Source organism: Schistocerca cancellata, chromosome 2, assembly GCF_023864275.1.
Source record: "Schistocerca cancellata isolate TAMUIC-IGC-003103 chromosome 2, iqSchCanc2.1, whole genome shotgun sequence".
NCBI classification, from domain to species: domain Eukaryota; kingdom Metazoa; phylum Arthropoda; class Insecta; order Orthoptera; family Acrididae; genus Schistocerca; species Schistocerca cancellata.
Window position 1 is genome coordinate 357,395,341 of NC_064627.1, and position 13,377 is coordinate 357,408,717.

At 38.8% G+C, this 13,377-nt stretch overlaps 1 protein-coding gene across 1 annotated transcript in view; it reads right to left on the reverse strand.

The window, feature by feature from the left end:
• The window catches only part of LOC126161744 (uncharacterized), a 213,099-nt gene that overhangs the window by 165,596 nt on the left and 34,126 nt on the right, over positions 1-13,377 (reverse strand). Inside the window, exon 3 of the mRNA XM_049917784.1 lies at positions 5,116-5,316. Within this exon, the coding sequence (XP_049773741.1) occupies positions 5,116-5,316 (201 nt within the window). The remainder of the gene's footprint in view (positions 1-5,115; positions 5,317-13,377) is intronic.

Sequence of the window (13,377 nt, forward strand, 5' to 3'; positions counted from 1 at the left end):
TGTTATTCGACATTTGGAACCATCCTCATATCAATGTCTGTGAAGGGTCATCAGTCCGTAGCCAAAACTAGGCAGGGGCTACAATGGAAACAGCCAAACAAAGGAGCAGATGGTAATTTTGATTTCAAGAGCATGAATGTATGCTCACAGGCATGTCTCCACTGAAAGGAACACACACTTGGAGCAACTCATGGAGTGGATGGACCAATGCAGCTACACCCGGAATAAATTTGTGATAGTAAGCAATTTTACCTGGAAAGGCTTGGGGTTATGTTACATTTGTATGATGAGGCACAGCTGTAACGGCGGCGACATGGTGACATAAGGCGTAACACCATCCCGAGAAACCTCGTCCACCAAATACACAATGGATGGCTGATGAAAGTATGACTTGGTCAAGCTGCATTCCAACCCTACAGTTTGTATAAGACTGTGAATAACATGTGTAAGTTACGAAAATGCTCATCCACGGATGCAGCCATCACTATGATGTCATCAAGGTAGTCAATGCATCCTGGAACAGACATCATCAATTGTTCCAAAGAACGATGAAAAATTGCTGGGTGTTAGCCACACCGAACGTGCTCTAAGCTGAAGGACATATTCATTACAAGGAGCCATATAGAGTCCCCATGAAATGGAACCTCTAATAGGCTTGAGATAAATCACTGTTGGTGAAATACTGGCCCCCAGTAAGATTAACCCATAAATCATCTGGACGAGAAAAAGGATAAGTGTCAATAAAAGATTAACTGAAACTTTAAAGTCACTGCAGAGGCGAAGCTGAACAAGTGGCGTCCCCAATCATGAGGGGGATAGACCACTCAGTCAATGCAATAGGCTGTATGATCCCCGATGACGTCAGCCTGTACAATTCTGTTTTCACTTCATTGCGCAAAGCCATTGTAATTGGGTGTACACAGAAAGAAACAAAGCTGCATTGTAGGTTTCAGAGTAATGTGGGTCATAAAGTTAGCATCAGTGACACACCCCAACCCATCCGAGAGAAGAGGTGAGAACTCAGAACACAGAGAATCTAATTGCTGGTAAGGGACGTGGTCGGAAAAGCGGTGCACCGTACCCGAAATATAAAAACCAAAAGCATTGAAAACATCAAAATGGAACAAATTTGCTGTATCTGCATCATTCACTACCAAAAATTCAAGGGACGAACCACAACTTTATACATAGTGGGAGCCATAAACTGCCACAAAATTGCAATATGCTGTTGTTGTAACTCACCAAACATCAAGCAACCAGAGACGATGCCGGAGATCCCAAGTCCACCTCCAGTCTGAGCACTTTGTTCCTCATTTTCACTTCAATAAACAGTCTTATGATTCATAAGCACTGGAGACACACAGGTAACATAAATGTGTACGACTACAAGAGGGCACTGAGAAAGACTCACAGATGCTGTATGTCCTTTTTTCCCTACAAATGTTGCAGGTTGCCCAGCACTTACGGCACACAGCCATCACGTTGCATGAGAACAGTACAGGCAAGATGGGATTGCTGCTGTTGTTGAGGTGGTTGGGAAGACTTGTTGTTGTTGCTGCTGCTGCTGCTGCTGCTGCTGCTGCCGCCACTGTTGTTGTTGTTTGGAGCATCTCTGTCCAGCACGGTGCCGAGGACGCGGTTGTATGGTGCCAAGCCGCCCTGACTGACACCCGACAACCATGACCACAAACCACCAAGGTGAAGACACACCAAGTGTCAATTTGATCACCCGCACCATGAGATACCTTGAAAGATCGAGCAATATTTAATGTGTCAGCCAAAGATAGAGTCTCAGATTGTAGTGCTTGTTGACGCACTTCTACATCAGGAGCCAACGGAATGATGTCGCCACAGAGCATAGGAATCATGATGAGCATCGGTAACTGTAATTTGCGACTGAGGCTGTGGAGTTCAGCTGCCCAGGCCCGACAGGACTCGTGGAGCTGTTTACAATGAGAATAGAATTCTACTTTTGCGGCAATGGTGCAACCTACACACTTCGTCGAATGAGTGTGATGCAGGTTCCTGGAGTGGGGCTAACTGGCACAGTAATTGGTAGGAGAAATCTGAGAAAGGAACGAATCCATACACACATTTGCATCACTGACGCCAAAGGCGAGGTAGTGTTGCCGAAGGTGCTTTTCGTAAGCCTCTCAAATCTTCGGTTGTATCATCGTAAGGGGGCAAGAGTGGTGGGTACACCGACAGCATGGAAGCATGTGCAGTTAATGTGGCCAACAAGTTCAAGATAGCAACACTATGAGCCTGCTGCTGCTCAAGGAGAGATTTGAGCACTGCCTCCATGGCCAGAAAAACTGAAGGAACAACCAATAAACTGAAGACGAGGAAGTAAACACCAAACTCATCACCAATTGTGTCATAATATGAAGACACAAACAACGGTACAGCCACAATGAACTGAAGTTTATTCTTATTCCATGTACAAGCAAACAACAGTTGAGAACCTACGCGCAAAGACAGAAACAATCCAGGTAATGATACAAGGAACTGCCAACAGTAAGAAAGAACACAACATGAGAGCAAGTGCAAGCTGCACAGTGCTTATAAAGAGGAGAATTCCAGCAGACATCATGGCAGGATCCTGTGTCGTGTACCCAAGTCATGGGGCCCACGGCAGGTGCCCTCTGATGGCAAACCCATGCAGATGCCACTGGCAGAACATTCTAAATGTAGCACGCTGCCGATCTGGTGGAATGGCGCAGTGCCAAGTGTTACGCACAGGGTTATAGCAGCAGCAGCAGCAGCAAATTACATGACAATGTAACTGTTTGTAAATATATTAGATTCATATATTTTGTGGAGACAAACATTTTCCATGTGCTGTGATGAGTCTAGGCCTATCTGCATGTACCCTGAGTAATAAAAAGTTGAAGAACACTGTAATAGAGGACTATTTGATGCTATAACAATTGCACAAATTATGAAAAACACAAATAATCAAAAAGGAACAATCTACCTCAAATTTCAGAGGTTCTTCATCATTGAGACATTCAAAAACATAAATGAACGAACATTAATACAGAAATTGGGAACCAAAAGCTAATAACTTATTTTCTTCATAAAAGTGCAAAGACAGCTATTGTAAAACGTCATACATACACAATGTTCATGATACAGAAAAAATGTAAACATCTGGGGTGGGGAGGGGGGGGGGGGCGCAGGAGGGGTGCGGTGGATATAAAATCAATGCACTCTCCAAAACGTGCTGGGAGGCAAAATTTGTTGGCACAGCATGTCAGGAATGGAGTGCCATTCATAGTGGTGAGTTTTATCTCAAACATTAATGTCACTGACACTCGAGTTTTTGACTTCATGCATTGAGAGTGCAGTTGCTGCTGCATCAAATGGTGAGGTGGCCAAGAGCTTACGTAAGTATGTGAATCAGACCCATGGGTCACCAAAGTTGCCCATGCATTGTCAAGCTAGGTATCAACAGATACATAACTGCAGCCATAATGTGTCTACACCGAGAAAGTAATTTCTGCCACAATACATCAACAAAGAGAATTGAAGTTTGAGTAAGGCATTATGTTGCACATAAGGGAATTTCATTACGGAGCTTTGAAAGTAGTGACAGATGCCCAGGATGAATTGGTAACAATACTGTGAAGTGGAAATGCCAGTAAAGCACAATATCTAATCACGGCTCTAGCAGGTATAACAAAGTACTCAATAGGAAGCATACTACAGCAATTGCTACTCACCATGTAGAGATGACATTGAATTGTTGCCAGGCACAACAAAAAGACAGCTATACATTTGAACTTTTGGCCAAAATGTCTTCTTGTAAAGTAGAAAAAACACACAAATTCATAGCAGCCCAATTCACACACATCTTGACAACTGTTTCTTGCTGCCAGAGACAGTGATCGTGTGTGTGTGTGTGTGTGTGTGTGTGTGTGTGTGTGTGTGTGTGTGTGTGTGCGCGCGCGCTACTTTAGAATAAGGCATTTTGGCCAACTGTGTAGCTGTCTTTTTGTTGTGCCTGGTTGCAACTCAACATCGTAACAATCTATTCTTTCCACAATACTGTCATTATTCCATCCTGGATTTTCCACTGCTTGGTACTATAGAAACTAATAGATGCTCTCATCAATTACTGACAAAAGACTCACTGCAGTGTTTAACAGTGATGACATTTCATCAATAGGAATTACAATTCTACTTCATGGTCATACAAACAATGTCATCATTAATTGGTGAAGCAGGGGGAGGAGATTTTATTGAGTTACAAGCCACAATACATGATGTAGCACTTGGATTAGAATATGTGGACCTGATAAATACCAGAGAAGCCATATTTTTCTTGCAATAGTCAAAACTTGATGGTTGTGGTGTGATGGTCTGGAACTTTGTCCCAGGTCTGAATGCACACTGCTAGTCCCGATATTAATGATAAAAGTGAACACAAATGTTTAATAAAATATTTTGGCAGCACCACACTTCCCATACTGAGGCAACAATTTGGAATATTATATCCTCTCCAGCTAAAGGATAATGCTGATGCTCACAAGGTAAGGATCACTGCATCATCGTACAGTAAAATCAAGTGATCCTGCTGGACTGTTCAAAAATCTGACAAGAACAAAAAATACAGACTGAAGTAGCGCATCTGATTCATGCCAGATCGTTTGCCCAGACACCCAGGAATAGCTATTCGCCAGATTTTGGCAGCAAATGGAACAAGTTCCAACTTCAGTGTATCAGAACAGTGAAATACCAGCAACAAGGTCAAATTTGTGTAATTTTCACCATGTTACCTTTCATTAGAAATGAGGGAGCACTCAATGGTTGTGATATGGCTTTCAAATGATAAGAGTACAGCAATCAGTCATCCTTTTCTTTCAGGTTTTATTAGGCAAATATACAATTCACCTAGTGACTAGCCATTATCAATGCACTATTTCTTAATATCAATGCATTTCTTAGTACACTAGTCCCCTGCTGTTTGTACTTGTCACAGTTCGTTCAAGAGTACTGTATAATCAAGGTAGGCTTTGCAAAGAACACATCGGTTGGTTGTAATTTTGTAGTGTACATCAACACTGCTAATAAAATGACCTACCTTAACTAGAATTAAAACAAACAACTTACGATCAGCATTGGGAGGCTGAGGTTCAGCAGGATGCTCAGGTGGAGGCTCTGCCGGAGAATAGAATCCCTCGACAGTAAGGCTGACATGGGGATTGCCATCTCCTTGGCTATCACAGGTACCATTTGAGTCCTGACTGTTTTCATCACCTTGAGATGAAGTCCCAACACGAATGACACTGACTGGTGCATCTTCTGGATTTGCTGTAACAATAAAAACATAATTCTTTACTAATCAGAACCCATATTTGGATTTCTAATGAGAACACAGCACTGTGATCTAGGAATATCTACAAGCAGAATACAGAGGCTTGCCAATTTTGCTATGCTTACTGCACAATTTCAAAATTTCCATTCCTTTACCACAATGTGATTTTTAAACATCAGCAGGCCAACAACAAATGCTCATTGGAGAGAATCACTTTACCTGAGGTATAAAGTGAAAGTGTCAGCAATTACAAGATAAAAATTCCTTTGCAGTGTTAGAAGGTGTCTTGTTAAATTTGGTAAAACAAGCAGGTTACCAGTTGACTCAAGCTTAATAAGCTTCTCTCTAAATTGGTGTTGCTAGAATTTATTACCGTTGTATAGATAACCACAATTTGTAAAAGCAGATCTTCCTATTACCTAAACAGTAATTCCAATAAATTAAAAACTGCAATGATTTCTGTTAACATGACTGATCCAATATGAACACTTACCCACTTATCGAAGAGTCAATGTTCTCTGTGCTTGTTAACTTCTTGACAACTGCAACAATGCACTCACCCCCTGTGGGTTCATCTGGTCTAGTTATAATTTATATTAAATTACTTGAGCCTCAAATTTTTATTTTCAAGACTGTCCACAACACAAATATCATATAGAGTATTTACTTAAATTCGTATGTAGCAAGTGACAAGAAACAACGTCACCACACATTGGAGTACAAACTATGAAGCACCTTACTTACATCTAATACTACTCATTTAGTGTCATCTCCCTATACAGAAGTCAAAAATAGACATTTATCCTAACTCATTCATTAAAAATACCTATTTTGTCAAAAAGAATTATAATGCAATTTTTTAAAAAAATCACTGCGGTCTTTCATGCAGCGTTATTGATACAATTGGAGAAAAATGTTATAACAATGGCAACATAGTCAATACTTTGATATATCACTGAAGCAGAATGTCATTGCACTTTTAATAACCAAAATGTATGACAAACTGCACAAAAGAGGAATTGAATTTCTCAAGTTTGTATAAAATATCTAGATTTTCTGGTCATATCCTTTAAACTAAAATACAATCAAAATTTATATGCCATCTAGTTTTAATGCAATAGTAAGTGAACGATTAACTACTAGAAAGAATAGCTGTCACTTTTTACACAACAAAAGCAACTAAAACGGAGCAGATGAGCAGAACTTTTGTTAAGAAATAAGTCACATATTTCATGACAACAGATTAAAGAAACATTCAGTTTGAGATGTCGTATGACTAGGGCCTCCCGTTGGGTAGACAGTTCGCCTGGTGCAAGTCTTTCAATTTGATGCCACTTCAGCGACTTGCGCATCAATGGGGATGAAATGATGATTAGGACAACACAACACCCAGTCCCTGAGCAGAGAAAATCTGCATCCCAGCCGGGAATCGAACCCGGGCCCTTATGATTGACATTCTGTCAAGCTGACCATTCAGCTACTGGGGGCGGACAATACTAAATACTTTTGATGATGTGGTTTGCAATCCAAGCTTAAAAATTTTACACCTGACAGTGAAAAGAATTTACTTGGGCAGCACAGCAAGTAATTTACAGTCCTAATAAACAGATGCCTTATCAGTTCAGTGGATGCAGTTCTTTGTAAGAAATCAGCTGACTGTGAATTATTCATGTCAAAGCAAGTGCCCGAAACTGCACTGTGGGGCACTCAACTCAAACATGCCATTACAAGAGAAAGACAGCCCAAGAATATTTCACTAAGAACTTTCCAATACAGCAAGAAATTAAACATGTGATTCTGTTTTGTCCTATTCATGGAATAGTTTAAGTCATTATTATTCTACACAGTTTACAGAAACATACCCAAAGTAAAACAAGAAACACCAACAGTTAACATTTCAGTTTATTTTAAAGTTTTATTGGTGGAACACACAAAACATCAAATACTCTCACATAGAAACAGCCTATTTCTCTTTTTAACAAGTTCTTCATTCACAAAATAGCAGAATCAGTAGTGAAGTTAACACAGACAATTCAAAACAATGAACTAAACTGTTTTCCCTATAACATACACAGAGAATGATAGTACAATGCCACCACATTTCTCATCTTTCCATTTACTGTATATCTCTTAAGTATATTTCTAATAGCTCACATTACATATTTTCATTCAAAACTGGAATCAATTGCAACAGCTTACATCTATTTCTACATTAAAGACTGTGTGAGGGTTTCAAAATAAACAATAAAGAATAAACAGTAGTAGCATACTCCCAAAACACCAGTACCAGATGCAAGACAGAAGTTTATTTTAAAAGTGTAGAAAATTAGTCACGTAATTTAGGAGTCACAAAATAAATGAACTCTACTTTGAAACAAGAATAATTTAAGCCTGATGGTCTTATAAAAATAAGTTCATGTCATTATGTTATAAATGTCCTTGTAGTAGGGGAACTGGCTCAGTTGCAATGAGGATAGGATGGAACTAAGCAGAAATAATCATTGCTGGATTTCAAACAACCAAAGACTACGCAAATTAAGACTACCAATGAGATCATAATTGCACCTTACTCCTCTCATACTTAGTTATCAGAGTCAATTTTTTACACCATTCAGTGCTGTAAACGGGTATGCCAAACATGTAGAAAGTAGTTTTATAAAGGTGTGCAAAGACTAATAGGATTACTTTTTTTTTACGTCACAGTTTGTGTTTCAACGATTAAATTACCATTTATTAATATCAAGTACACTACTTATCACAATGCCCCATTTTCCATGGGAGAGGGGGGAGGGTAGATCTTCAAAATGCGTTACAAGTTTTGGACGCCTCATGAAAGCAACATTTACTACACACTATCCTCTACACAATACGCCTTTAAAACAGACTCGGAAGGAACTAGCTCTGCTACAGCCTATAGTCATCAGGAAACTATTTATTGCACAAAACATTAACAAAAACTGCACACAATGTTATGTGTTACAGAGAAAATTTAAAACTGGTGAGAAACTTCATGACTGTAGACATTCAATTAAGAATATGTGCACATCTTTACTACAAATATGGTAAAGAAGCAAAGCAAAAGTGACGAATGAAAAGAGCTTTTAAATTTCTATTTCTTGATCCTCACTTCAAATCTGTCTGTAAGAAATTTAAGTCAGGATTGCTCAGGTTTTCCTCCTCAGCAAATTTTTTCATATTGGTGGGTACACATTGAAACATGGAATTTTATTGACAGTCAATTGTAAAAAATTTATACAACAGATTTAGTCTTCAACGGTAGTTGTTATGCAAAAGCCAATTTACTCAATGCTGTTATAACAAATGCACAAATTATGACACTATTTACCACATCTACAACATACTGTATTAAGTACCATGAAGATGCAATGTTTTAAGAACAATGTAAAAGGACTGAACTCAATATGGAGGTGAAATTCACAACACTGAAAGATCAATGTTTATAATAAATGAAAGCGACAATTTCTGTACCCAGAAAAATACAGATGGTGACAATGTAGGCTTCTCAACACTTTGCTTTCTTCTTCTTCCTCCTCCTCCTCCTGAAATAATTCTGTTTATGCAGACCATTCACACAGCCTCTTCTAATCTTCTCTTTTATCCCACAGCCTATTTTTCAGTATTTCCTCCCATTGTAGTCCTCTTCAGTTCACATCATCCTCCATGTGCTCTCTCCACCTTGTTCCTGATCTTCAAATTGGTCTTTTTGTGGATTTTGTACATTCTAAAGCTTTTCTTTGTCCCATTCTTTTAATGTGGCCAAACCATATCAGTCTATTTCTCTCCATATTTTCTTCTAGGGGACTGATCTGAAATGTGTGTTGTATTGTTTCATTCCTTACCCTGCTCCTTCTCACCTTACCCAGGATCCCCAATATACAGCGCATCTCTGTCACTTGTATTCTGCTCAGATCTTTCTTTGTCCAAGACAAACCCTCTCATCAAGTCAAGACTGGTAGATAATATGACTTGTACATCATGAACTTTGCTTTGGCAGGTATTTTTCAACTTCAACTACATCTGATACACAATGACAAAATTTTGAGCAATTTTCTATCATGTTCTAAATTTCATTCTTGAGGATTCCTTTCTTGGTTAGTTTACCCACTGGACATTTGGGAAATATCTACTTAATAATTTTTTGAAAACAACTTTCACCCTTCACTTTTCATGCTGATTTTCACTACTTCACTTTTTGTTAAGCTTATTTCTACCCTTGCTTCTTCAATTACCCTCCACCAGTTATTTCGTTCTTCCAACTTCTGCTAATTGTCTTCCGAAATAATCAGACTGACTGCATATGCTATGGTTTTCACATCATCTGCTGCTGATCCCTGACAAACTTTCCATGTGATGTCCATAACTATAGTGAAGAGCATTGATGAGAGCACAGTTCTTGCCAATTGCCAAATCCTTCAATCTGTTCTAAATCATTCTGATTTTTTAGCATCTATTACAACACACTCCAGGCATTTGTTATACAAGGCATATTTGATAAGTAATGAAACTAATTTTTTATTGAAAGCATGTTGGTTTGAGCCAGGATTCCAATACACCACATTATTCACCACTCTTTTTGCTACAAAACCCCCCTTTTTTCTTCAAATTAATCTCCATTTAGGTCACCTCACAGGAATGGCTTGTACATACGCATGGTACCACTCTACTGGTCAACGTAAGAGCCGATATCATGGATCAATAACCTCCCCACCATTCACATATTGCTTACTGTGGAGTGAATCCTCCTTTTGGTCAAACAGGTGGAAATCTGAAGTTGAGAGATCCGAGCTGTAGGATGGATGAGGAAGAACAGTCCAATGAAGTTTTACAAGTTCCTCTCCGATGCGCAGACTTGTGCACAGTCTTGCGTTGTCATGGAGAAGGAGAAGTTCATTTGTATTTTTGTGGCAACAAACACACTGAAGTCATTTCTTCAGTTTCCTGAAGGTAGCACAGCTGTGTGGCCAGTTGGCTGTGGGAAATCAGACAGGTTTGCATGCTCTTGTTTCAATGACAACAAATGCCTCAGCCAATGATTCACTGTGCTTTCTTTCTTTGCCAGGTCTCCACAGACATTCTGCAAGCACCTTTAAATATCAACAATCTTCTGGTTTTCTGCCAAAAGAAATTCAGTGACAGATCTCTGCTTGAAATGCACCTCAATTACAGATACCATTTTGAAGGCTACATAAAGATTCAGAAGGATGTAGGTTGCAGTAGGTACTGGGAGATGAAGGAGCTTGCACAGGATAGATTAGCATGGAGAGTTGCATCAAACCAGTCTCAGGACTGAAGACCACCACCACCACCACCACCACCACCACCACCACCACCACCACAACAACAACAACAACAACAACAACAGTGCCATCACCTATTGCAACTTCACGAAACTATAGAAGCTGAAGCGGAAATATGCCATGATGTCCGAGAACGAATTCTGCATTTTTCAACCAAACTTTGCTGAGAAAACAAATGTGTCGCCTTATTTACTGAAAATCCCTCATACACATTTCCCATACCAGCTGCATGCCTTTTGACAGTTCCTTTTTTTTATGAATGCAACTAAAATGTCTTGGCCATGTTCCCATTTCTTCTCTATTACCTATCTAGCTGTAAACATAGCACCTATAGTTGATCTTCCAGGACAAAATCCTTGTAGCTGTTCTCTTATTTGTGGCAGTATGTCATTCCCGATTTTCTCCAAAATTATCTTTGCATAAATCTTCATACAATTGCAATGTAATGTCATTCCTCTGTAGTTCTCTCTGAGCACCTTGTTACACTTCCCAAAAAGATTTATAACAACTGCTTTTTTCCGATCACCATCAATCCTACATCTGCAGATCATCTCTATTTCTACTATAGTAGTGTTATTTCTTTCAACTCTTATTTCATTATGTATATTTACTTCATCTTGTCCTTCATGTACATTTTGGAAGAATTCTTCCCATATTTTCAAAACTAGAATTTCCTCCTACACAGGTTTCCCTTCTTTGTTAATGCTGTTTCATGTATTTTATTTCCGCTACCTTCTGTCACTAATAAGCAGTATAACATCATCTTGTCATCCTTAAAATTCTCTCTTATTTTGCAAAATTTCTCAAGTCTTCATCTTAGTGGTTGCTATCATTTTCCTTGGTGCTCTGCTTAATCATTTCCATTTGTCTCTATTATAATATGTTCTGATAAAACCCATAGTGGTATAATAATAATTACAGCTTCAATGCAGTTTCGTCAAAATATAATTTTAAGTACACAGATTGACTTTTCCATCAATTATTGATAGCATATTTTATACATTATGAGCAAGACACACACAACACTAAAGTAATGTTCTACAATATTTGTTAGTTGTTACATGATCTGGTTTTTAACTGTTACACCCTCAATAGGCACAAAGATAGGTATGTGGTGCAGTGAAATTTTGTTCAAATGGCTCTAAGCACTATGGGACTTAACATCTGAGGGTGTCAGTCCCCTAGACTTAGAACTACTTAAACCTAACTAATCTAAGGACATCACACACATCCATGCCCGAGGCAGGATTCGAACCTGCGACCATAGCAGCAGTGCGGTTCCGGACTGAAGCGCATAGAACCGCTCAGCCACAGCGGCTGGCCGATATTTTGTTGGATCAAATATTTTAAACTAGTGCATGTACAGAGTATGTCCAATTCAAGAGATGAAAAATGTCAATGATAAAATTAGAAATAAAACAAGGAGGATTATTTCAGTCTAAATTTGAAACAGTGAAATAATCCCTCTTGTTTTATTCAGTTCTAACAAACGTCTTTCATCTCTGGAAATGGAGATACTGTGTACATGCACTTGTTTACAATCTTTGATCCAATAAAAGTTCATTGCTCTACATACTTCTCTTTGTACCTGATGCTGGTGCAACAGCTGAAAGCTGGTTCGTATAGTAAAAAATAAATATTGTAGAACGTTATGACAGCATTGTGTTTCATTCATAACAATTTTTTCATGCACGAAACAGCATATACCTACAACTGCAGGGCTACTCTGCAAATCACACTTAAGCATCTGGCAGAGGGTTCATTGAACCACCTTCATACTAATTCTCTATTATCCCGCTCTTGAACAGCACGCAGAGAAAAAGCATACCTACATGCTTCCATGCAAACTCTGATTTTCCTTACTTTGTTATTATGATTGTTGCTCCCTATATAATTCAGTGTTAGCAAAATACTTTTGCATTCAGAGGAGAAAATTGGTGATTGAAATTTTATGAGAAGATCTGTTTTAATGATTTCCATCCAGAATACTGCACCATGTCTGTGACACTCCCACCGCTATTTCTCAATAATACAAAACTGCTGCCCTTCTTTGAACTTTCTCGATGTACACAGTTAATCCTATCCGGTAAGGAATCCACATCATACAGCAGTACGATGGACAAGCATGTAGGCAGTCTTTTTAGTAGATCTGTTGCATCTACTAAGTGGTTTTTTTTCCCTAACATTCAACATTAAGTGCCCAACCTCAAAAACTGCACTATTGGGTTCCCAGCTTGAACACCTACAAAAGTCTAGCAAGGAACAATAGCCTGTTGGTGTAGCATGTCTTGGTAACTCAGTGAATTAGTTGGCTGCTACAAGGATGCCATGCAATGAAGTATAATAATGAAAACAAGCAATGTTTTACAATATAAATAACTGGACAGATTTTCTGTATTTCTTTCCAATTTAAGTTGTTGGTAATTGTAATTCTAGGTATTTAGTTAAATTTACGGCTTTTAGATTTGATTTATTGTGTAACCGAAGTTTAACGGAGTCTTTTAAGCACTTCATGTGGCTGACCCCACACTTCTCATAATTTAGGGTCAATTGCCAATTTCTGCACCATACATATAACTTCTCTATACCATTTTGCAATTGGCTTTGATCTGCTGATGACTTTAATAGATGATAAAAAACAGTATCCTCTGAAAACAACCTGAGACAGCTGTTCATGTTGTCTCCTCAATCATTTATACAGATAAGGAACAGCTGAGGCCCAATATCATCTTTTGGGAA